The sequence below is a fragment of the Podarcis bocagei genome, assembly GCF_964188305.1.
Source record: "Podarcis bocagei genome assembly, chromosome: 2".
Taxonomy (NCBI): domain Eukaryota; kingdom Metazoa; phylum Chordata; class Lepidosauria; order Squamata; family Lacertidae; genus Podarcis; species Podarcis bocagei.
In genome coordinates, this window is record NC_138126.1 from 11,885,991 (window position 1) to 11,910,158 (window position 24,168).

The 24,168-nt window shown below is 49.2% G+C and overlaps 1 protein-coding gene across 5 annotated transcripts; it reads left to right on the forward strand.

The window, feature by feature from the left end:
* The first annotated feature begins 1,353 nt into the window (after window positions 1–1,353).
* LOC308580540 (uncharacterized protein) lies at window positions 1,354–22,027 on the forward strand. 5 transcript variants are annotated; one of them, XM_081182342.1, is made up of 6 exons: window positions 2,032–2,486; window positions 5,541–5,677; window positions 6,449–7,384; window positions 12,792–12,927; window positions 16,203–16,961; window positions 20,335–22,027. In XM_081182342.1, exons 3-6 carry the CDS (start codon window positions 6,617–6,619, stop codon window positions 20,721–20,723), a joined length of 2,052 nt encoding a protein of 683 aa, XP_081038468.1. In that variant the 5' UTR covers window positions 2,032–2,486; window positions 5,541–5,677; window positions 6,449–6,616; the 3' UTR covers window positions 20,724–22,027. The 5 variants fall into 5 exon arrangements, with proteins under 5 accessions (XP_081038467.1, XP_081038468.1, XP_081038464.1 ...); XM_081182341.1 differs by lacking the exons at window positions 2,032–2,486; window positions 5,541–5,677 and adding an exon at window positions 1,354–1,681 and having other exon boundaries at window positions 6,442–7,384; XM_081182338.1 differs by lacking the exon at window positions 5,541–5,677 and having other exon boundaries at window positions 6,442–7,384.
* The last annotated feature ends 2,141 nt before the right edge of the window (window positions 22,028–24,168 follow it).

The following is a 24,168-nucleotide window of genomic DNA, read 5'->3' on the forward strand; positions in this document are numbered from 1 at the left end:
GCAAAATCCATTGAAAGAATGGAAAAACACGCAGCGGAAGCCGTTTGACTTCCGAGGCGCGTTTGAAAACGGAAGCAATTACTTCCGGGTTTTCAGTGTGTGGCTTCCAAAACGTTAGGCTTCCTAGATGCTCGAAAACCGAGGAAGCCATTCCTCTTACTTCCTCCTGTGTAAGGGCTGCTGCTGTGGTGTTTTGGTGACAAGAGCCTGACAAAAACATCTGGAAGTCCCCAGCTTGAGGAAGGCTGGCCTAAGCCATTTCGGGCTTACAAGGTCGGTAGCAACACTACCGTATTTTGAATTATGATTGGAAACTAGATTGGTAACTAGGACAAGTGTAGGATGAAGCGGTGAACAATTTTAGACCTCTGTGTTTGCACAGGTTTTTTTTAAAGACAGCCATGAGCAGTGGTACTTCGGGTTACAGACGCTTCAGGTTACAGACTCCGCTAACCCAGAAATAGTACCTTGGGTTAAGAACTTTGCTTCAGGATGAGAACAGAAATCGTGCTGCAGCGGCACGGCAGCAGCAGGAGGCCCCATTAGCTAAAGTGGTGCTTCAGGTTAAGAACAGTTTCAGGTTAAGAACAGATCTACAGAACGAATTAAGCACTTAACCCGAGGTACCACTGTATATAGAGACGCGGGTGGCGCTGTGGGTTAAACCACAGAGCCTAGGACTTGCCGATCAGAAGGTCTGCGGTTTGAATCCCCATGACGGGGTGAGCTCCTGTTGTTCGGTCCCTGCTCCTGCCCACCTAGCAGTTCAAAAGCACGTCAAAGTGCAAGTAGATAAATAGGTACCGCTCCGGCGGGAAGGTAAACGATTTTTCCGTGCGCTGCTCTGGTTCGCCAGAAGCAGCTTAGTCATGCTGGCCACATAACCTGAGGTACCACTTTATCAAGTCATTGATATTTTAAATGAATATTCTAAAATGTAAAACAGAAAATTTAATAAAAATTGAGAGAGAGAGAGAGAGAGAGAGAGAGAAATCTGAAGGTAGCCCTGTATAGGAAAGCTTTTTTAATGTTTATGTTTTATTATGTTTCTATATAGGTTGGAAGCCGCTTGGAGTGGCTGGGGCAATAAATAACATCACCATCATCATTCCTGTTATTATTATCATTATTATTGAAAGGACGTCCCTATTTTCATTGGAGAAATGTTGGAGAGCATGTATCAAGTGGCTGGGAATCCCAAGCATGGAGAGCTCTGCTGTGCTTGGCTCTGGCTTTTAGCTTCTGCACTTAAGTGGGCCTGATCCAGTTACCCTTTGGCCCGATCCGGCTGCCAGGCTCCTCTTAGCTTCTCCATTCACAGCCACCCCAACTTCTGCAGGCTCTGAGACGCTTCCTTGTGCAACCTGGGGATCTACCCGCCTCCCTCTCCTCCCCGCGCGCAAAGGACCAAGTTCTGCCAGGCAGCAGTTCGAAAGGTGCAGCTCCTCCCGCAGGATGGCGGCGTGCCAGCCAGCCTTCCTACCCGGAATGAAGCTTTTCTTCTTCTCCTTCTCCTTCTCCTCTCCCCCTCTCCTCCTCCTCCTCCCCCTTTGCAATCCTGACCCCTAAAGAAGTGCAGTTCCTTTTCCTCCTATGGCCGGGCTCCTGAACAGCCACATCATTCTTTTGTTCTCAGGTGGGAAAGCAAAAAAAACACACACCAAAAAACCGCTGGAAGCAGGTAACTGGGGTCAGGTTGCAAAATGTGTGTGCGATTTCTTAAATTTTATTCTTCCGTGTGTTTCTTTTTCCTCCCCTACGATGAACTCTCCTGGTCTGGAGGGGGAGCGCGGCGCCTTTATTTATTTCTTGGAAAGCTCTACTGAATCGACTTTGTTTTCCAATGAGAGGCATTGTCTGGCTTTTAAATCCCTCCCTTAAAACCTTCTCCTTCCGCCTACTAGATCTTTTCTTCTGCTTTTATTTTTTTTTAAACATTTCTGCCCTACCCACTGCCGTTTAACCCTCTCTTGGCTTCCCATCCTTTTCTTTCCTTCTTTTTGCCCCCTCCTTCTTTTTGCAAACCGCTTTTTAAAGCAACGAATCGCAGCAACTGCGCATCCAGCAGAATCCGCGCGCCACCCGAACGCATTTGGAGATTTAATCCTTGCGTGGGCGGGGAAAAATAAATACAAATCAAAGGCTTGCAAACAGTAGTTCAACCCATCCGGTTCCTTGGCGATTGCAATTTATTTGCCCCCCCTTTTTTGGCCTTTTCTTACGAGGAGGTGCTGGACGGGTTAAACCGATAGAGGGCTGAGCGTCCCAGAGTGGACGAGAAACTTGAGCTTAGAAGAGCCCCTTAATACCCGAGGCCCTTTTCTGATGGGAGGAGAGAAAGGCGCACACATACAGAAAGAGAGGCTGGATTTTTTATTTTTTTTATTTAAAGAAGAGTTTGCATGAAAAATAACAACAATAATTGTTCCGTTGCAATAGAAAACCGCAGATCCTCCGGGAATGAAATGCATTCGGGAACGTGCACGGTGGGTAAAAAGCAGCGTCAGCCCAGCGAGCTTTGCAAAAAAAGGAAAAGAAAAAAGGGAAAGTTGAACCCCTCCCCGAAAACCTCCTGATCGAATAAAAGTAGGAGAGAGGGAAGGAGGGGGGAGGGATCCCGAGCCTCCCTCTCGCCCACCCCACCCCCCGGCTGGGTTTTGTGCGGGTTGATCCCTCTCTCTCTCTCCCTCCAAGCATGGCCTCTCGGCTAGGACAATGGCAGAAGCTGCAGCTGATCCCAGATCCAAGGACAAGGCGGAAAGAAAGAGAGGGGATCCCTCGACCCTATAATCCCGCTCCCTTCCTCCCCCACGAAATATAGATGGGGAGAGAGACGCCGATCGCTGCTTCTTCCTCTTTTAAGGCTCTGCAGCCTCTGGAAGAAACGATTGCACCTTTTTAGTGTGTGTGCAAGGTTAGAAAATAGCTTTTTTTTTTAGTGTGTGTCTGTGTACAAGTTTAAGAGACATCTAAATTCTGATCCAGACCTCATTTGGTTTCCCTCGGCACTCAGTGCAGCCCCCATAAAGGGCTTGTTGTTATTTTATTTTTGTAAACGTCCTGTGCAAGGTATTTTTTAAAAAATGCTCTTTTGCTGCCTGAAGAAGAAGAAAAAAGCCGGTAAAACTAGCATGTTTCAGGGGTTAAGATTTGGGGTTAGCCCATCTCTCCCTGATGAATGGGCTGCCGTCCTATCAGAAGCTACAGAGCAGCAAGTCCCACTGAACTCAATAGGCTTACTCCCAGGAAAGTGGGTACAAGGATGAAGACAAGCGCCTTTTCAATGAGACTTCTGCGATAGTCCATTTTAGTCTGCTAGATAACTTTTTAAAAAGTTTTCTCAGTTCATTAACTCTTTTCATTGCGCTGTTATTTATTTTGTACATTGTCAGTTTTCTCAGTTTGTTAACTCTTTTTATTGTGCTCTTATTTCTTAAAACATTTCACATCCCCACTCATCACATCGTTTGGATTTCGAGATGGGACACAGTAGAAAAATTCTTGCACTAAAATGTTAGAAATAGCCATAGATGCGTGAGATCTCAGAGAAAATGCTTCCCCCACCCCCATCAAATGAATGTTGGTTTAAGGGGGAAATAGACGGATTAATCAGTGATAATATAATGAATCTATTGGTAACCAACCAACCTAATTTTAATGTGTTGCTGTGTTGGCCTCTCTCCCAACTTGCAAATAAATGAGTAAGAACATCCTAATGGCCAAAGGCCCATCTAGTCCCAATTTCCTGTTCTCACTGGAAACTGGCAAAAAATGTCCTCTCTGGCAGTTAGAACCTCTGCTGCATTCAGAGCCCTTCTGTTTGTGGTCAGATTTAAACTATAATCCAGGGGGCAGGGAGCCTTTTTCAAGCTAAGGGCCGCATTCCATTCTGGGTGACCTCCTGGGGGCCACAAGCCAGTCAGGGATAGGGCCAGCAGGAAATGTGGGCAGAGCAATGAATGTAAATTTTACATTTGTGCAGTAAACATTAAGTTCCCACAACCAAGAAGTATTGGAGTTCATGAATGCATTCTAGCCAGGCGAAAAGACTCGCAGAGGGTTTGAGGCATGCCTGCGGAGGGAGTGTGGCCTCAGGAGCGACTCAGGGGCCAGGTAGAGAGGTCTAGAGGGCCGCATTGGGCCTCTGGCCCTGAGATCTAGCCCCCTTCCTGCAAATACTGTCTTGTATTGTGGTGGTTTTAGGAGAGGGCTCTGGGAACTGTAGTTCTGTGAAGGGAATAAAGATCTAGCAACTGTCAGCACCCCTAAGAAACTACAGTTCCCAGGATTCTTTGGGGGAAGCTATGACTGTTTACGGTTTTGATCTATGGGCTACTTTTAAAATGAGGCTGCATTTAAAATTGCATTTTAACCTGTATTTTAAATTGGTTTTTCCCCCTATTATGTTTTTACTGTAATTTTACCAGTGTTAGCTGCCCTGAGCCGGGCTCTGGCCAAGGAGGGCAGGGTATAAAGAAAATTTATTATTTATTATTATTATTATTATTATAAAGTGGAATGATAGTGCTTTAAATGAAGAGTGTGGATCGAGCCTGGGAAATATCTCCATTTTGGCTTGTTGGAAGAGGGAAGTCTTCAGTAGGCTCCAAAAAGACTGTCACATTAAAAGGGAGGGCATTCCAAAGAGCAGGTACCACCATACTGAAAGGTGCGGAATGGACCTCTTGATTGGGCGCTATCTGCCAGAGGCTCTCATCAGCCAAGCATAGTGATCGCTTGGGTATATAATATTTAAAAAATATTGTTTAAGCGTACACAGACTCAACAGTCAAAACAGTATATTGTTAAAATATTCAACTAAGCATGCAACCTAAACCCAGTAAAACAGTGAAATAGAAATGCAGAATGTGAAATAAAGCAGAAATTCAGAAGATTCAAACACATTAAACAGGGTCTGATCCTATTGGCCAAGGAAAGCCGGGGTAAAAATAGATGTCTTTGCAAGACATCTGCTTTTGGTATGGCGATGAAAACAGCATTCCTTGATCTCTCTCTACTTTATACTCTTCATGCTTTGAGGTGTTTTTTCCCCTCGTAAAACCAAGCTGCTCATAAGTTTTATGAAATAAGTAAATAAAATTCCACAGTACAAGACGGATAGCAAAAAAATAATAATATTGATTTCTGGGCACTGCCCTGCAATATTTTGAAAGGTACAGGACCACAAGTAGGATTTCCTAAGGTGATCTAAGTCAGTCACAATGACGTCATGTGCGAGGAGCTTTGTAGTCCCAAAATTGGGACTCCCAAGCACCATTTAAGTAGTGTTGCCATATTTCAAAAAGTGAAAATCCAAACACAAAAGTTGTTGAGCTGCTTTTAAGGAAATTCGCCAAAATGTACGCTTCTGACATGTGTTGACATACATCCGGATTTCCCCGGACATTCCAGCGATTTTCTGCCCGGACACTGTTTCCGAAGGCCAAATCCCGGCTATGTCCGAGAAATTCCAGACGTATGGCTACCCTAACTTAAGGTGCTGCTAAATGGGAGGTTCCCCCCCCTCATTGTTTTAGCAGGAGATCCCAGGCAACTGTGCCTAAAATGAAAGAGAAATTCCTCCTGCCCCGACTGCCATCTTAGCAGACATCCGTCCAGCCTCTGCTTAAATACATCGTCCGTTCCACGCAGTCCTTTTCTTCTAGAAACTTCTGCGGTTGAATAGTCCTTACTGTCAGAAAGTTCTTCCTGATGTTTAGTCAGACTCTCCTTTCCTGTAACTTGAATCCATTGATTCGAGTCCCACCCTGTGGAGCAGAATAAAACAAGCTTGTTCCCTCTTCCATGTGACAGGCCTTTAGGTATTTGAAGATGGCTGTCATATCTCCTCTCAGTCTCCACTTTTCCAGGCTAAATTCCCTCATCCATTCCTCACAGGGCTTGGTTCCCAGACCCCTTGATCATCTTGCTTGTCTTCCTCTCCACATCTTCCAGCTTGTCAATATCTTTCTTAAATTCTGCTGTCCAGAACAGGACACAGGACTCCAGGACTTGCGCTCTGACCAAGATCAAATACAACAGGAATATGATTTCCCTTGATCAGGACACTGGGTCATTCCACGCCAAATCACCTGGTGCCATGTGCTCTCAAATCAGATTTTCTTCCAAAAAAAAAAAAAAAATATTCTGTGTAGATAACCTCAAATTAATTTTTAAATATTTTTTTGGTCCAAGATTGGGCTCAGGAGATTTTTATTTTTTTAATTTATGCATCAGTTTAGAAAAAAACACCTGTTTTGCTTATTTTTCAACCAAGTGGGCATATTTTGGTATCAAAATAAAGCTAATTTGGTCTCTGTAAATGAAGGTGTAAAATACTTCTGTTGATGCCACCTACAATAGGTTGGGGGATCCCTTGGCTGTTTGTAGCTGAGGAGAATTTTTCTCTGTTAATTTCTGTTTTTCTTCCTTGCTCTTCAGGTAGAAGGCCCTGCCATCAGACATTGATCTCCGTTTGCTTCTGAGGCAAAGACGACCCTATCGCAGCAGCCGGTTTTCCCACAGGCGTAAGTCAGAAAGCGGAGGCCGGACGCATTCCTCTCCTAGAGAAACCCTTCGCGTTTTCGGAGAAGGCCGGCGGTTAGGCTGTCTCAAAATGGCCGCCAAGCGGGGCGCGACTTCGAGCCTCCATTTGCAGGGTGAGCTGGAGCAGGTGGCCCGGCGGCGGAAGAAGATGGAGGTTGAGGAGGACGAACACGAGAACCCCGAGCCAGAGGAAGGCTGGCGGGGGAAAGGAGAGGCCTCCCGCGGCCCCCGAGACAAAGAGGAGAGGCTGCCCAGGGGCCGGACGGCTCATCAGAAGGCCCTCCTCAACGCCACTCGCTCCCCTCGCTCGGGGTGGAGAAACCCACCAGCGTCCCGGCCAGCAGAGTGGGAAGACAGGCGAGCCTTTCCGTCCTCCCTGGAGGGGCCGGCAGCGGCCCGCCCGTGGCCCAGGAGCGGACGGGCGTCCCGCCACCAGCAGGGCCTGGCCGGGGAAGGCCCCGAGGCCCACAACAGCCTGGACTCCGGGGAGATTGGCGAATCCGGGGTGGTGAAAGTGAAGGAGGAGGTGTTGGGCGATGACTCGGCCAGCATGGAGATGAAGCGCCAGCGCTTCCGCCAGTTCCGCTACCAGGAGGCCGAGGGCCCCCGCGAGGTGTGCAGCCAGCTCTGGTACCTGTGCCACCGGTGGCTGAAGCCGGAGAGGCACACCAAGGAGCAGATCCTGGAGCTGCTGATCCTGGAGCAGTTCCTGGCCATCCTGCCGCCAGACCTCCAGAGCTGGGTGAGGGAACACGAACCGGAGACGTGCTCCCAGGCGGCCGCTTTGGCCGAGGATTTCCTACAGATGCAGAGGGAGGCGGAGAGAAGGGAGCAGCAGGTGAGACAGAGATTCATCCTGATTGGCACCTATGCGCTTGCGTGAATGTGCGTTTGGGGAGCAGCAAACTTTTGGGGAGAATAGCGATCCTGGCTGGAAGAGCGGGTGGCGCTGTGGTCTAAACCACTGAGCCTCTTGGGCTTGCCGATCAGAAGGTCGGCAGTTCGAATCCCTGTGATGGGGTGAGCTCCCATTGCTCGGTCCCTACTCCTGCCAACCTAGCAGTTCGAAAGCACTCCAAAAGTGCAAGTAGATAAATAGGTACCACTCCAGCGGGAAGGTGAACGGCGTTTCTGTGCACTCTGGCTTCCGTCACAGTGATCTGTTGCACCCGAAGCAGTTTAATCATGCTGGCCACATGACTCGGAAAGCTGTCTGTGGACAAACACGGGCTCCCTCGGCCTGAAAGCGAGATGAGCACCGCAACTCCAGAGTCTCCTTTGACTGGACTTAACCATCCAGGGGTCCTTTACCTTTACCTTTTCTCTAAAGGTAAAGGTACCCCTGCCCGTACGGGCCAGTCGTGTCCGACTCTAGGGTTGTGCGCCCATCTCACTTAAGAGGCCGGGGGCCAGCGCTGTCCGGAGACACTTCCGGGTCACGTGGCCAGCGTGACGAAGCTGCTCTGGCGAGCCAGCACAGAGAAACGCCGTTTACCTTCCCGCTATAAAGCGGTCCCTATTTATCTACTTGCACTTAGGGGTGCTTTCGAACTGCTAGGTGGGCAGGAGCTGGGACCAAACGACGGGAGCTCACCCCGCCGCGGGGATTCGAACCGCCGACCATACGATTGGCAAGTCCTAGGCGCTGAGGTTTTACCCACAGCGCCACCCGCATCCCTACCTTTTCTCTACTGGCTGCCAATTAGCTTCCATTCCCAATTGAAAGTGCTGCTTTTGACCCATAAAGCCTTAAACGGGTCGGGAAAGCAATACCTGAAGGACCGCTTCTCCCCATATAAACTGTCCCGGATTCTGCGGTCATCCTCTGAGGCCCTTCTTCACCTGCCTCCTCCACACTCCTCCTGTCCAGGCCACAACCTCATTGCTCATGCTGTGTAGCATCCTTGAGCGTTTCTGCCAGGATGGAGGATAGAGAGAGGGGTGTGGGTGTGGGTGTGTAGAAACCAGCCTATTGCGGGGGGAGGGGGGGTTAAAAAAAGAAACGCACCAAATTTATTTATTTATTTCCTTTATTTCATAAAATTTATACACCGCTTGACAGTGAAACCACAAACGAACCTAAAAGCAGTTTACAAAAAAATGATAGATATTTTGGTAAGCACAATTAACAATAGTAATTTAAGTTTAACAATAGTCTTTTAAAATGTGTTAGGGGTGTTATGATTGTGTACTTTGCGGTTTTATATTCTCAATTTGTCCTGTGAACCACCTTGAGATCTGCGGGTATAGGGCAGAATAATAATAATAATAATAATAATAATAATAATAATAATAATAAACAACTAAAAACAGGTTAAAACTCACACCAGCTTTCTGAGCATATGGGTAGGCTTGTTTAAACAAAAACATTTCCAGCAGGTCTTCCTTGGCCATCACTCATAGCCGAGTCAGATTGTCTTCCATGAACATGGTTTGAACAGTGAGTCTGTAAGTGACACTGGAGGCCAATTCTGGATCCATACATCTTTCCACAGTGGGGACATAGGGTTCTGTGCGGGAGTTGATCATGGCGAGAGTTTGCCAAGCCTCTTAGCATGTTTCTCCCTTTCTTCCTGAGTTTGAGCGTCTTCAAAGCCCGTGACACATTTGGTAAAGGCTGTTCTCCAATTGGAGCGCTCGCAAGCCAGTGTTTCCCAGTTGTCAGTATTTATACTACATTTCTTTAGATTTGCCTTGAGAGAGTCCTTGAACCTCTTTCGCTGACCACCAGCATTACGCTTTGCAGCAAAGGCACCTGCCTGTTGTCATGAGGCAGGGAGTTCCGCAGTGTAGGTGCCGCCACACTTAACAGATTGATTTCTTACAAATGCAGGATGGGTATCACACAGCACCCGTAAGAGAGCCAGTGCGTCACATTTCCATTGGTTGCCCCGCCCACTTTACCCTCTGTGTGAAAAACCCTTCCATGTGGCAAGAGGGCAATGCATCCCTCTGGCGTAAAAGGGTTTCCCTGCCCCTGCGGTAATTGCAAAAGCCCTGCCCTGAAGAGGGGCTGGGTTAGGCTATCTCCAAGGCTGCTTTCCACTCGAAAATTCCTTGCATTTTTAGAATTTCCCTATATGCTGCTAAGAATGTGTCTGTTTACGAAAGCCTAAACCCAGGCGTACGCAAAGTCTGCTGGGACTGCATCCCGCGCTGAGCAGGGGGGCTTTGGCGGAGGGAATTAGATGAGCTAGTCCAGATTTATTAAATTTGTATACCTCTCGCTCAGAAAGAAGTATCCCTAAGCGGTGAACAATGGAATTGCACAAAACAGTATGCAGCGTTCGGTGCGTTAGAAACAAACCATTCAGTGGTCAAATAAACTAATAATACAAAACGCTTCAGTGAAAGCTCAGTTGAATCATAGAGTTGGAAGAGACCACAAGGGCCATCGAGTCCAACCCCCTGCCAAGCAGGAAACACCATCAGAGCACTTCTGACATATGATTGTCAAGCCTCTGCTTAAAGACCTCCAAAGAAGGAGACCACCACACTCCTTGGCAGCAAATTCCACTGTCGAACAGCTCTTACTGTCAGGAAGTTCTTCCTAATGTACTCCAGGTGAGGTCTGACCAGAGCAGAATACAGTGGCACTATTACTACCCTTGATCTAGATGCTATACTCCTATTGATGCAGCCCAGAATTGCATTGGCTTTTTTAGCTGCCGCGTCACACTGTTGGCTCATGTCAAGTTTGTGGTCAACCAAGACTCCTAGATCCTTTTCACATGTACTGCTCTCAAGCCAGGTGTCACCCATCTTGTATTTGTGCCTCTCATTTTTTTTGCCCAAGTGCAATACTTTGCATTTCTCCCTGTTAAAATTCATCTTGTTTGTTTTTGCCCAGTTCTCTAAACAAGAAACAAGAACATTTTTAGCATCTTTCTGCTAGGAAGACTTAATCAGAGACCTGCTGTGATAAGCTTGCAAGGCACTTTGAGGGTAAACCCATGCGTATGCACTCTAGACACGACACCATTATTGATTTGAGTCCTTTGGAGGTGTCCAGACCTGGTCTGGCTGTATTAAGATCAATGTTTGTTGATGTGACCTCAAGCGACAGAGCCAAAATGGTGCTTTGCCTGGTTGTACAACAATGCGAAACCTCAACCCTCTCTCTGTCTGTCACCGATGGGTTGGACACAGAAGAATGATGAGAAGAATCAGCTGGGGAGCCCCCAATGGGAGATGGCTCAGAGCCCGGGGTGTAGTGGTGGAGCAACAATGAGTGGTCAGAGGGAGAAGACTGGGAAGAGAAAGTGTCAGAACAGGGCTTAGTGAGCGGGGAGAGTCTGTGGCAGAGAGAAGTCCAGAATCAGGCAGAAGCTGAAGCAGGAGAGGAGGAAGGCCAAGAGGCAGAGATGGGTCAGGCTGGTGAAGAGGCACAGGTGTCTCCCCCCTCCTGCTGCCAGAAGCTCCCCTCTGATTCCCAGAACCAGGAGAGGCATGAAAAGGGCAGAGTGAGAAGTGAGCTTCATGCAGGCGTAGTCTCAGATTGCTTGGGGAAAACCCTGGAGACGAAGGGAGGCAGGGACCTTCAATCTCAGCAACTGCTTCATGGGGCAACACCTGCTGGAGATGAGTTGCTGTGCTCATTAGGCTTGACACTCCTGTTTTTGCTAATAAAGAGTTAACTCCAACTTGCACGGCGTGATTTACTACTGGCTGGCTCCTGACGCAGTCCTGTCTCTCTCACTCCCCCCGTGACACCTCATCTCATTTCTGTGTTTCTTTGGACATCCCATTTTTCTCTCACTTTCTCTGTGACCACCCATCCTATCTCTCTCTGGTTTCGTTTTGGTTTTTTGTATAGTTTTTATTAAGTTTTTCTATTTTACATTTTAGAATATTCATTTAAACAACCTTAAAATATCAATGACTTCCCTTCTTCTCTTTCCATGGTTCAGTTTGCATGCCATAAGGTAAAGGTACCCCTGACCGTTAGGTCCAGTGGGGGCCGACGCTGGTGTTGCGGCGCTCATCTCACTTTACTGGCCGAGGGAGCCGGCGTACAGCTTCCGGGTCATGTGACCAGCATGACTAAGCCGCTTCTGGTGAACCAGAGCAGTGCACGGAAACGCCGTTTACCTTCCTGCCAGAGCGGTACCTATTTATCTACTTGCACTTTGACATGCTTTCGAACGGCTAGGTTGGCAGGAGCAGGGACCGAGCAATGGGAGCTCACCCCGTCGTGGGGATTCGAACCGCCGACCTTCTGATTGGCAAGTCCTAGGCTCTGTGGTTTAACCCACAGCGCCACCCGCGTCCCATTGCATGCCATAGATCCCTGCATATTTTACATAAACCAAGCCATTCAGTGTTCCATTTTCACATACATCAAAACTTATTTACACTGGTGGTTTTTTGGGATACATGAACTTACCCTGCAGTTTTCCCTCTGCAGCTGCACTAATATTCCCCCCACCCTTTCCCTGGGAACAGTCGTAACCGAGCCAATGTGGAACAGCACTAGGGTACTGGACCAGCTCCAGGGAAACCCAGGTATTAAATCCCCATTCACCCAGTGACCACCTCCCCACTTATTCTACATCACAGGGTTGCTGTGACAACCCGAAGGACTTGCATGCTTCGTGCAAGAAGGGTGGGGTTTGGTTTTAAAGGAACCAGTTACATGAACCAGTTCTGACACTGTTCGCTGCAAGCTGCCTTTTACAAGCGCTAACTACCGTATTTTTCGCCCTATAGGACGCACCGTCCCATAAGACGCACCTAGTTTTTTGGGGGGGAAATAAAGGGGGGGAAATTATTTCCCCCCCAGGCGCGGGGCTGGGGCGGCCCGAGCTTCCCCCGACCCCAGCCCCCAAACAGGCAGCTCTCTGCAAGCCGTGGGAGCCCAGCGCTGGCTCCCGCTACTTGCGGAGAGGTCCGCGAAGCCTGGACGCGCTGATCTCAGTGCGCCAGGCTTCGGGATGCTGGCAACTCTCCCCAAGCAGTGGGAGCGCTTCCGCTGCTTGCGGAGAGGTCCGCAAAGCCTGGAGAGCAAGAGGGGTCGGTGCGCACCGACCGCTCTCGCTCTCCAGGCTTCAGCGAAAGCCTGCATTCGCCCCATAGGACACACACACATTTCCCCTTCATTTTTGGAGGGGAAAAAGTGCGTCCTATAGGGCGAAAAATACGGTAATACAGAGCATAACTTTGTGGCGTTTGGCCCTTACGTATTACCCTGCCTTTCTGAGCCCTACAATTTTGGACCTGATCAAGATCTTTGCTGCTCTTTTCAGGTGCTGGGTCTCTTCGAAATGGACAACGCAGACTCTCCAGAGCCGGAACCAGAGCAAACCCCCTCCGACTCTGCGCCAAAGCCTCTTTTCAGGGAAGCAAAGCAAGAGGCCGATGAGGAAGAGGGCAGCAATTTGGGTAAGAAGTTCATTTGGCGTGGTTATCTTCTTTGCTTACTGAGTCGTCGCACCTGTTTTGGGTTCGTAGGCTCATTCCCCCCCCCCCAAACGAAATTCAGAGTGCCTGGCATCCAGGGCTGCCCTCTCTGCCCCAAACATTCGCCCCACTGGGGAGCTTCGGAGCTTATTGCAAAAGTTCTCCTGATAGATAACATTCCTCCAGCTTTTCTCAAGATGTTACCCTCCAAAGGATCTGCAGCCCCTTCCACATTTTTGTGACATCCCAGTCCTTCACTTGAGACGCGAATAAAGGGATTCTAAGGAGCTTAAAAACAATGGCTAGTTCTCAGCAGAGACCCTAGAGCAGAACGTGGTGGCTGAACAAGTTTATTGCCTGTATCAAGCTGGAACTTTCTGCTAAATGGATCTCGAGCAACGTGACTGGGAACAATCTGTTCCTGCCTGAGAGGTTGCCAGTCAGGCTGGATGGGCCGGTGCAAAGCAACATTGGGCTGGCATCCTCTGTAATGCTTTTATCAGATTGCCACCGTTCCGTCAAAATGGGCTGGCTGCTCAATTTAGAATCGTGGAAAGGACCTGAGGGTCATCTAATGCAACCCCCTGCACTGCAGGAATCTTTTGTCCAACATGGGGCTCGAACCCACAACCCTGAGATTAAGCGTTGTCTTCTGCTCTACCGACTGAGCTATATCTTGGGATTTGCCTAAAAGAGAGAGTGGGAGGGCATTTGACCCTCCAGATGTTGCCGAACTGCTATCCCCATCACCCTCAGCAAGCGCCAGGGAGAGTGAGTGCCGTCGTTCAACAACATCTGGAGGAGCAAAGTTCCCCCTACGCCTGCCTAAAATGCTGCACAAAATCTCGCCATCACTCCTGGCCGTTTCGTATATTTAAAAAACAAATCTCAGGGTAGCAGGTGATGGGGAATTGCCCCAAACCCCAGAGAACCACTGCCAGGATTAGCTAGGAGTGCCCTCCATAGATTATTGTACTACAGTTCCTATCATTCCTGGCCATGCTGGCTGGGGCTGATGGGTATTGGAGTCCAGCAATGTCTGGAGGGATCTCCTGAGGACTGATCCATTTAGGGAAGCTGAGATGGTGTCTGTTGTTTTGAGATCAAGTAGGCTGGGAGCGGGACGCAGGTGGCGCTGTGGGTTAAACCACAGAGCCTAGGGCTTGCCGATCAGAAGGTCGGCGGTTCAAATCCCCGCGACGGGGTGAGCTCCCGTTGTTCGGTCCCTGCTCCTGCCAACCTAGCAGTTTGAAAGCACGTCAAAAGAGCAAGTAGATAAATAGGTAGCACTCTGGCAGGAAGGTAAACGGCATTTCTGTGTGCTGCTCTGGTTCACCAGAAGTGGCTTAGTCATGCTGGCCACATGACCCGGAAGCTGTACGCAGGCTCCCTCGGCCAGTAAAGCGAGATGAGCGCCTCAACCCCAGAGTCGGCCACGACTGGACCTAATGGTCAGGAGTCCCTTTACCTTTAGGCTGGGAGCAAGAGAGGGTGGAATTGTGGAAGAACATTACCAGCAAATAGTGATGACCAACTCAGCTGAACAGTTCAGGTTTTTCAAATGCCGTGGCCCTTGAAGACAGAGGGTGGTGTTCAGCTAAGTATTACGGAGGGGAGCAGACCTTTGAAATGCTTGGACTTGGTCACGTTCGTTCATTTCGCTGGACAAGATGATCCTCAGGGTCACTTCCAACTCTGATTTTACCACCCAAAGTTTTCTAATGTTTCTTTTTATTAGTTTTCAGTTACAATAATCCAGTCATAGCCTCATTATAACAATGCCAAATTATAATGCAATTAAAAATACCAATCATTCAGATGCCAAATTACATTATTTAGGTGGCCCCCCGCGTGCTAAAATTGACAGTTTGATTGTTTTATTTATTCCTGCGTTTCAGAATCTTAATGTCAGTTACATCCCAGTCAAAATAATAATCCCTTATACAACAACTGCAATGTTAGTAACTTCTATTCCTGTTGACACATTAAATAGAACTACAATTGAGGAACTCAATCTATATCAGGGGTCAGCAAACTTTTTCAGCGGGGGGCCGGTCCACTGTCCCTCAGACCTTGTGGGGGGCCGGGCTGTATTTTGGAAGGGGAAAAAATGAATTGATTCCTATGCCCCACAAATAACCCAGAGATGCATTTTAAATAAAAACACACATTCTACTCATGTAAAAACACACTGATTCCCGGACCGTCTGCAGGCCGGATTTAGATGGCGATTGGGCCGGATTCGGCCCCCGGGCCTTAGTTTGCCTACCCATGATCTATATCCTTGTTCTTCCTGTGTGTGGCAATTATTCTGTCCGTGGTGTTTCTTCCTGTCCTTGTAAAATGTTGCCTATCTTTTCCCAGTTGTTGCTGTTCTCCTTCATGCCTTGGGTGGAGCTAATATTGCATTGTTGTTTCAGAAATCCTCCATTTCTCCGTCCCGTGCTTCATTGTTTTGCAACTTTAACAGCAGCTGCAAAACCCACACTGTCCCAATAAATACCCTGTTTTCGCCATGTTTCTCTCGGCCATTTTTCTCTTACGTTTCTTTTTCGAGAGACAGAGTGATACAGTATACATACAGTGGTACCTCAGGTTACATACGCTTCAGATTACAGACGCTTCAGGTTACAGACTCCGCTAACCCAGAAATAGTGCTTCAGGTTAAGAACTTTGCTTCAGGATAAGAACAGAAATCATGCTCCGGCAGCGCGGCGGCAGCAGGAGGCTCCATTAGCTAAAGTGGTGCTTCAGGTTCAGAACAGTTTCAGGTTAAGAACGGACCTCCAGAATGAATTACCCGTATTTTTCGCTCTATAACACACACCAGACCATAACACGCACGTAGTTTTTAGAGGAGGAAAACAAGAAAAAAAATATTCTAAATGAAATAGTGGATATATGATTTTTGTGGTTCATGCTGTGGCCACAGACGTGATCTGACAGTGAGTTTGGAGTAGCCCAATGCAAAAATCCTGAGGATCCATGTGGATCCATGCTTTGTAACCACGGAGGAGGGAAGGAAGGGAAACCATGGATCCTCTGCTGACGACTGCAGCAGATCCCCCCGCCACCCGCAGGCATTCGCTCCATAACACGCACAGACATTTCCCCTTCCTTTCTAGGAGGAAAAAAGTGAGTGTTATGGTGCAAAAAATACAGTAAGTACTTAACCCGAGGTACCACTGTATAGAAAAGTTCCTAATCTGGTCCCTGGTGTGATCAGGATCTCTCTCTCTCCCCCTCTCTGCCCGCAGGCAACCTTGGGCAAGTGGCGCCCCGGGCAGGCGGCCCCCTCCCCCTGTACCCAGAGGAGGGCAGCTCCGACGACGAGGGCCTATTGGACCTTGTCTATGCCGCCAACCTTGAGATCCACAGCCGGCGGCCGCCCCGCAGGACCCGCCTCATCCGGATGCGCACCCACGAGCTGCAGGTGTCCGACGAGGAGTGCTTGACCCGCTTCCGCCTGGACCGCCAGGCCATCCAGGACCTCTGCACCCTTCTGGCTCCTTACCTGGACGGCGCCTCGGCCAGCCGCAGGCACATCCCCACCTTGCAGAAGGTGCTGATCGCGCTGCAGGTGCTGGGCACCGGGTCCTTCCAGCGGATGACGGGCGACAACCTGCGCGTGTCGCAGTCGTCGGTCAGCCGCTGCCTCGACGCCTTCCTGGAGGCCATGCTCCGCCACGTCCACGAGCACATCACCTTCCCCACCACCGACTCGGAACTGCGCCGCACGCGGGAAGCCTTCTTCGACATCGCCGGCTTCCCCAACGTCATCGGGATCGTGGACTGCACCCACGTCCCCATCATCGCGCCGGCCGACATGCCGGCGCTCTACCGCAACTGCCACAACTTCCACAGCCTCAACGTGCAGGCCACATGCGACGCCTCAGGGTGCTTCACCCACGTGCTGGCAAAATTCCCCGGCAGCGTCCACGACGCTCGGATATTCCAGCTCTCCCAGCTGCAGAGGCTCCTGGAGTCGTGGCCCGAAGGGAAGGGTTGGCTCTTGGGTGAGTATTTGAGTGTTTGGGGAGGCCCATTCTGAGGTGAACGAACCATGTCTGTCTGCTCTGTCCCCACACTGGATGTCTGCGCTGCTGTCCTCTTCTTTGGCAATCCCTCGTAGCCGAGTAGGATTGTCTTACATCAGGGATGTCCAACACGTCAATCGCGATCTACTGGTTGATCCCTGCAAGGTTTTTGGTCAATCGCTGGCCACCTTCCACCCCCTCTCCCTGCGCCGGCCTCCATTGTTACAGAAGGGAAGGTGGAGTTTAGAAGCGGAGGCTGTTATCTGGCCAGCAATCGTAAGGTCAGTGGCTGCTTCTGTTCCTCCCTCCCTCAGAAGAGCTGCTAAAAAGGCCCTAACCCCTCCTAAAAAGCTCGATAACTTTGACCTGAACCCCTAAAAAACGGGGATAGATCACTGCCAGATTTTAAATTTGAAAGTAGATCGCATTCTCTCGGGAGTTGGCCACCCCTGGTGTTCCATGAACATGGTCTTAACAGTGAGTCCGTAAGTGACTGTGGAGGCCAATTCTGGATCCACACGTTCTTCCACAGTGGGGACAAAGTTTTCCGGGTGGGAGTTGATCCTAGTGAGTGCTTGCCAAGCCTGCCTTCCTCTTAGCACGTTTCTCTCTTTCATCCTGAGTTTGAGCATCTTCAAAGCCCGTGACACCTTGGGTAAAGGCTGTTCTCCAATTGGAGCACTCGCAGGCCATTGTTTCCCAGTTGTCGGTGTTTATACTGCATTTTTAAAGTTTTGCCTAAGACACCCACAAAAATTGTGCATAGGCAGCAAATATATGGGGCCCTGATCCTTTCGGACCCCACAGTAAAGTATTTAGTGGGGCGAGTTCCCCCAATATTTTCTGCAAGTTGATGTCTTCCTCCCTCCCTTCCTCTATTGGCCAGCCGCCTCCCCACACAGCCAGGCCAAGTGCCCCCGATATATATGGTTTAATTAAAATTTCATTTCTGAATTTCAAAAGTTTGCAAAATAATACATACTTTCCAAATGCACACCCATTTCACATTCAACTTCCCCTCCCCCCCTCCATGATTCCCCCTATAGTTTCTAAGTTTGCTGCGTAATATAATTATTGTTTACCTTATCTTTTCCACGCTGGGCTCCCAGCAGATATTCAACTGCTGTTCTCCATTCAAATCCTACCTGCCTCTTTCTTTCTTTTCTTTACAGTGGTGCCCCGCAAGACGAAATTAATTCGTTCCGCAAGTTTTGTCGTCTAGCGAATTTTTCGTCTTGCGAATCACGAAATCCCATAGGAATGCATTGAAAATCAATTAATGCGTTCCTATGGTCAAAAAAAGTCCAAACAAAGCCAAATTTAGTACAACAACAGTTTATTAACTGCTCTTTAAAGTCACACATACTGTAAAGAGCAGTTCAAAAATTGAAGGGAAAATAAATTAACTTTATAAACAAAACATGTATTTGTTTTTAGACAAAGGAAACAAAGTCACGAGACGTTTTCGTCTTGCGAAACAAGCCCATAGGGAAATTTGTCTTGCGAGGCAAATCGAAAACGGAAAAACCTTTCGTCTAGCGAGTTTTTTGTCTTGCGAGGCATTCGTCTTGCGAGGTACCACTGTACATATTTCCAATAATTCTTTAAATACTCAAGAAAGGTTTCCACTCCTCCTTATAGTCTGCCTCTTCTCTGTCTCTAATTTTCATTGTTAAATTTGCCAATTCGGCATTTTCCGCCAGTTTTTACAGCCACTCCTCTTGAGTAGGTATCTCCTGATTTCGCTATTATTATTATTATTTTGCGAATAAAGTACTCTTGTTGCTGTCATGGTCTACAAAAATAGGTTCATCCATCTTTTGAGCTCCCCCGATATTTTCTGAAAATTGCCGCCATGATTCCTCATCTGCTCCCTTCCCTGGCTTGGACAGCACCTTCCCCTCCAGCCGGGTGCCCCCCTCTTTTTCCGACTTGCTACACAGCTTTTGCCGCCATTTCTGCACATCTCTGAGCTGGGCAGCCGGGAGAGGCAGGCAGAAAGGGCAGTTGGCGAGGCGAGGAGGAAGTGGGGGAGTGGTTGGTACGTTTCCGAGCACAATTCAAAGTGTTGGTAATGACCTTTAAAGCCCTAAACGGCCTTAGCCCAGTATACCTGAAGGAGCGTCTCCACCCCCATCGTGGGGTTACCTTTGAAGGTGACCTGGAAACTGCAACTGATCCAGAATGCGGCAGCTGGATTGGTGACTGGGAGCGGCTGCCGAGACCACATAACACCGGTCTTGAAAGATCTACATTGGCTCCCAGTACGTTTCCGAGCACAATTCAAAGTGTTGGTGCTGACCTTGAAAGTCCTAAACGGCCTCGGTCCTGTATACCTGAAGGAGTGTCTCCACCCCCATCGTTCAGCCCGGACACTGAGGTCCAGCGCCGAGGGCCTTCTGGTGGTTCCCTCACTACGAGAAGCCAAGTTACAGGGAACCAGGCAGAGGGCCTTCTCGGTGGTGGCACCCTCCCTGTGGAATGCTCTCCCACCAGATGTCAAAGAGAAAAACAACTACAGTGGTACCTCAGGTTACAGACGCTTCAGGTTACAGACTCCACTAACCCAGAAATAGTACCTCGGGTTAAGAACTTTGCTTCAGGATGAAAACAGAAATTGTGCTCCAGCGGCGCAGCAGCAGCTGGAGGCCCCATTAGCTAAAGTGGTACCTCAGGTTAAGAACAGTTTCAGGTTAAGAATGGACCTCCAGAACGAATTAAGTTCTTAATCCGAGGTACCACTGTACCAGACTTTTATAAGACATCTGAAGGCAGTCCTGTTTAGGGAAGCTTTTAATGTTTAACAGACTGTTGTATTTTAATATTTTGTTGGAAACCGCCCAGAGTGGCTGGTGAAACCCTGCCAGATGGGCGGGGTATAAGTAAATAATAATAATAATAATAATAATAATAATAATAATAATAATAATAATAATAATAAAAAACATGGGCGAGGGTGTGTAAGAGGGGGAGGCCTGTGCCCGGTTGTGTGTGGCCGAGGAACGTGCCCTCAGGGGAGCAGGGAGGAAGTGTGGGGACGGGAAATATTTTGTTCAAGTTGAGAGCCAGTGTGGTGTAGTGGTTAAGAGCGGTCGTCTCGTAATCTGGTGAACCTGGTTCGCTTCCCTGCTCCTCCACCTGCAGCTGCTGGGTGACCTTCGGCCAGTCACACTTCTCTGAAGTCTCTCAGCTCCACTCACCTCACAGAGTGTTTGTTGTGGGGGAGGAAGGGAAAGGAGATTGTTAGCCGCTTTGAGACTCCTGAAGGGGAGTGAAAGGCGGGATATCAAATCCAAACTCCTCTTCTTCCTGTGCCGTTCACGCTCACGCTGTTCCCTCCTCTCCTCCGCAGGCGACAGCGGCTACCCCTTGCGCCCTTTCCTCATGACGCCGCACCCCGACGACGGCCCGGAGCCCGTGGCCCGCTACAACGCCACGCACGAGACGACGCGGATGGTGGTGGAGCGGGCCTTTGGGCAGCTCAAGATGCGCTTCCGCTGCCTCCACTCCACCGGCGGGCGGCTCATGCTTCGCCCGGAGAAGGTGGCCAAGGTGTTTGTGGTGTGCGCCATGCTACACAACATGGCCCTCCGGCGCCAGTTGCCCATTATCAATGGCGGACAAGGGGTGGACACGGAGGTCCCCGTGCCTCCCTACCTGGAAACCGACAGCCTGGTGGAGCAAGACCCCCGCGGGGTGGATGTCCGGGAGCAGATCATTAGCACTTATTTCTCACAATAAATTTCGACTTTCGGTAGACGGCTCGCGGCTGGTTGCGTGTCCTTCGGGGTGTGGAAGAGGAAGGGCAGTCTTAGGTCGTCGTAAGCACTCCTCTCTCCCAGACCTAGATTCCCAGGGCTGTTGCATCCCGCCCAACGACCAAAAACACCAGGAGTTTCCTTAGGGGGTGATCAAGGGCCTCACTCCGTGTGAGGTTTAATCTCTCAGCACACGATTAAACTGTGGGACTCCCTGCCACTGGAGGCAGTGATGGCCACCAACTCTGATGGCTTTCAAAGAGGATTAGGCAAATTCGTGGAGGAGGAGAGGTCTCTCGATGGCTACTAGCCAGCTTGGCTACCTCCACAGCTGAATGCTTCTGAATGCCAGTTCTTGGAAGGCTCAGATGGGGACAGTTCGTTTGGGCTTGGGTCCTGTTTTTGGGCTTCCCACAGGCATCTGGTCAGCCACTGTGAGGACAGGATGCTGGACTCGGCGGCCCTTCCGTTCTCTGTGTCCCTTACGTATAAAACGGGAGTAGAGATTGACTTCCAAGCTTGTCATGTAAGCTGCTACAACATCCCTGGTAAGCGGCCTTTCTTTAGGGGTCAAGCAGACTTGTTCTCCCCTTATGAGGTGGAAATTTCCCCTTTACCTTTTCTGCAGATTAACTTCCCCACGTATAAAAACACGTTCAAGCCCCATCAGTGTGGTAAACGACCCCAAAGACTTCTCATTTCAACTTGGCCTACTCTGCTGCCACTGCCCACGGGTCTTAATTGCTGGAAAGGAAGCCAGAATGAGTTTAGCAGGGAGGTGGATGGGCTGCTTCAAACTACAGCAGGCGTGGGGAACCTTTTGGTTCCTGCTGAACTACAACTCCCATGAGCCCCAGCAAGCATTGCCAGTGGGTATGGCTGATGGGAGTCGTAGTCCAGCAACATCTGGAGGACCAGCGGTTCCTCACATACAACCTACAGTTACTGCAGAGCTTTGCATTTCATCAAATTTTGCACAAGATCACTATGATATCTACAATGCTTCCAAGCACTTGGGGGTCTAACGGTGAGAAGAGCCAGAGTGGTGTAGCGATTAGAGTGTCGGAATAGGAACCGGGAGACCTGCGTTCAAATCCCTACCCAGCCACAAAGCTCAAGGGGTGACCTTGGGCCAGTCACTTCCTCTTAGCCTAACCTACCTCACAGGGGTGTTGTGGGGAGTAAAATAACAAGGGGAGAACCATTTGTGTCGCCTAGAGCTCCTTGGAGGAAAATGTTGGACTCAAATGCAATAAAGAAATAATAAAGATCCGCAATCCCACCGTGTTTTTGTTGTTGTTTTAGTTTAGTTGGGGGGCGGGCTCATCTGATTTCTCATGGGGTGAACAGCAGCTAGAGGGAGGGATTTTTATTTGTTTATTGTTGCCATCAATCCCCCATTATTTACCGATCCCATTATTTTTTTGTTCCATTTATTCCAGTTGCATCCCTTAAGATTCTCAAGGTGGCATACATGACTCTCCCCCCAATATTATCCTCATGACAACCCCTGTGAGGTCAGGTTAGGCCAGAAGTCAGTCGTCGGTGAGCTTCGCTGCGGCCAAGCGGGGATTCGAACCCAGGATCTCGTGTGCAACGGTCTCACGCGCTCTACTGGGGGAAAGGGGGAAACAAGACAAGTTGGCCACCAGTACTACCATCTCAAGTCATGTTCCTGAAGCCCCTTTGTGGTCAACCGTGAGGACTTTTAGCAACCGAAGGTGAGCTCACCCTGGGAAAGCGCTAATGGCGCTCCCTTGGGGTAGAGCATCTGTTTGGCCCTCTGAAGCTTCCATGTTCAGCCCAGCATCTCCAAGCAGAGCTACGAGAGAACACAAGGTTGCAAGTTCAATCCCCGCATGGGACAGCTGAATTGCAGGGGGTTGGACTAGATCAGGGGTCAGCAAACTTTTTCAGCAGGGGAACTGTCCACTGTCCCTCAGACCTTGTGGAGGGCCAACTATATTTTGGGGGAAAAAATGAACAAATTCCTATGCCCCACAAATAACCCAGAGGTGCATTTTAAATAAAAGCACACATTCTACTCATGTAAAAACATGCTGATTCCCAGACCATCCGTGGGCCAGATTTAGAAGGCAATTGGGCCAGATCAGGCCCCCGGGCCTTAGTTTGCCTACCCATGGACTAGATCCCTTCCAAGTCCACAATTCCACACTTCCATGCTGCTGGCTGGCGTGATTTCTGGCGTGCATCAGGGCACGCATGCAAGAGCTTTACAGCAACAAACCTGCAGTGGGTCTCTGGCTGCTGTGGGACTCCCAACTCCCATCAGCTCCCAGCCAGAATCGCGAACGGCCAGGGATGATGGTGGTTGGAGTCCCGCAACAATTGGAATTTCCAGTTCTCCATCAATGAGGGAAGGGGATCAGCACAAAGGAGCATGCAGTGAGACCAGTGCGCTGTGGTCTAAACCACAGAGCCTCTTGGGCTTGCCGATCAGAAGGTCGGCGGTTTGAATCCCTGCGACGGGGTGAGCTCCCGTTGCTCGGTCTCAGCTCCTGCCAACCTAGCAGTCCAAAAGCACACCAGTGCAAGCAGATAAATAGGTACTGCTGTGGTGGGAAGGGAAACAGCGTTCCTGTGTGCTCTGGTTTCCGCCATGGAGTCCCCTTGCGCCAGAAGCAGTTTAGTCCTGCTGGCCACATGACCCAAAAAGCTGTCTGTGGACAAATGCCGGCTCCCTTGGCCTGAAAGCGAGATGAGCGCCACAACCCTAGAGTCACCTTTGACTGGACTTAACCGTCCAGGAGTCCTTTACCTTTTTAAAAAACCTTTTACAGTATTACAAGCGTAGCAGGGTGAGCCCCATGGGGTGTTAGGGAAGTGGTGGTGCTGGGCTGGGCCTAAGTTCAGTAGCAGAACATCAAAGCATAAGCAGAGCTCTGCTGGGGCAAAAGCCCATCTAGGGCAGCCTACAGGATACAGTTAAAGCAGTGATGGCTTCCTCTATTGTATCCTGGGAACTGTAGCTTCTTAAGGGTGCTGGGAGTTGTTAGGACACTCCCGCTCATGGCGCTACAGTTCCCAGGGTGCCTTAACAATTGGTCCCTCTCCCCAGGGAATGCTGGGAATTGTTGCTCCAGGAGGGGCTTCCTAACATCTTTCTGCACCTTTTAGTTTTTATGTTAAAAACGTGCTTTATTTTTGAGGTTGGTTTCTGTACATTTTTTCTTTGTTTTTCAAGCTTTAATAAAAATAGCTTTCAAAACTCATACACATAACCCATCAGGCAACAGGCAAAACCTCTCTTGCTGGATCACGTAGGAGCCTTTCTTTTTCTTTTCTTTTTTTAAAAAATAATAATTTGCATTTCTGATAGATTTTCAGTAAAAGCAAAAAACAAAGCCTTTCCTAAGGTCAGGCACTCTTCTCCGGAAAGCATGGGGTTAAAATGAGAAAGACTTCCC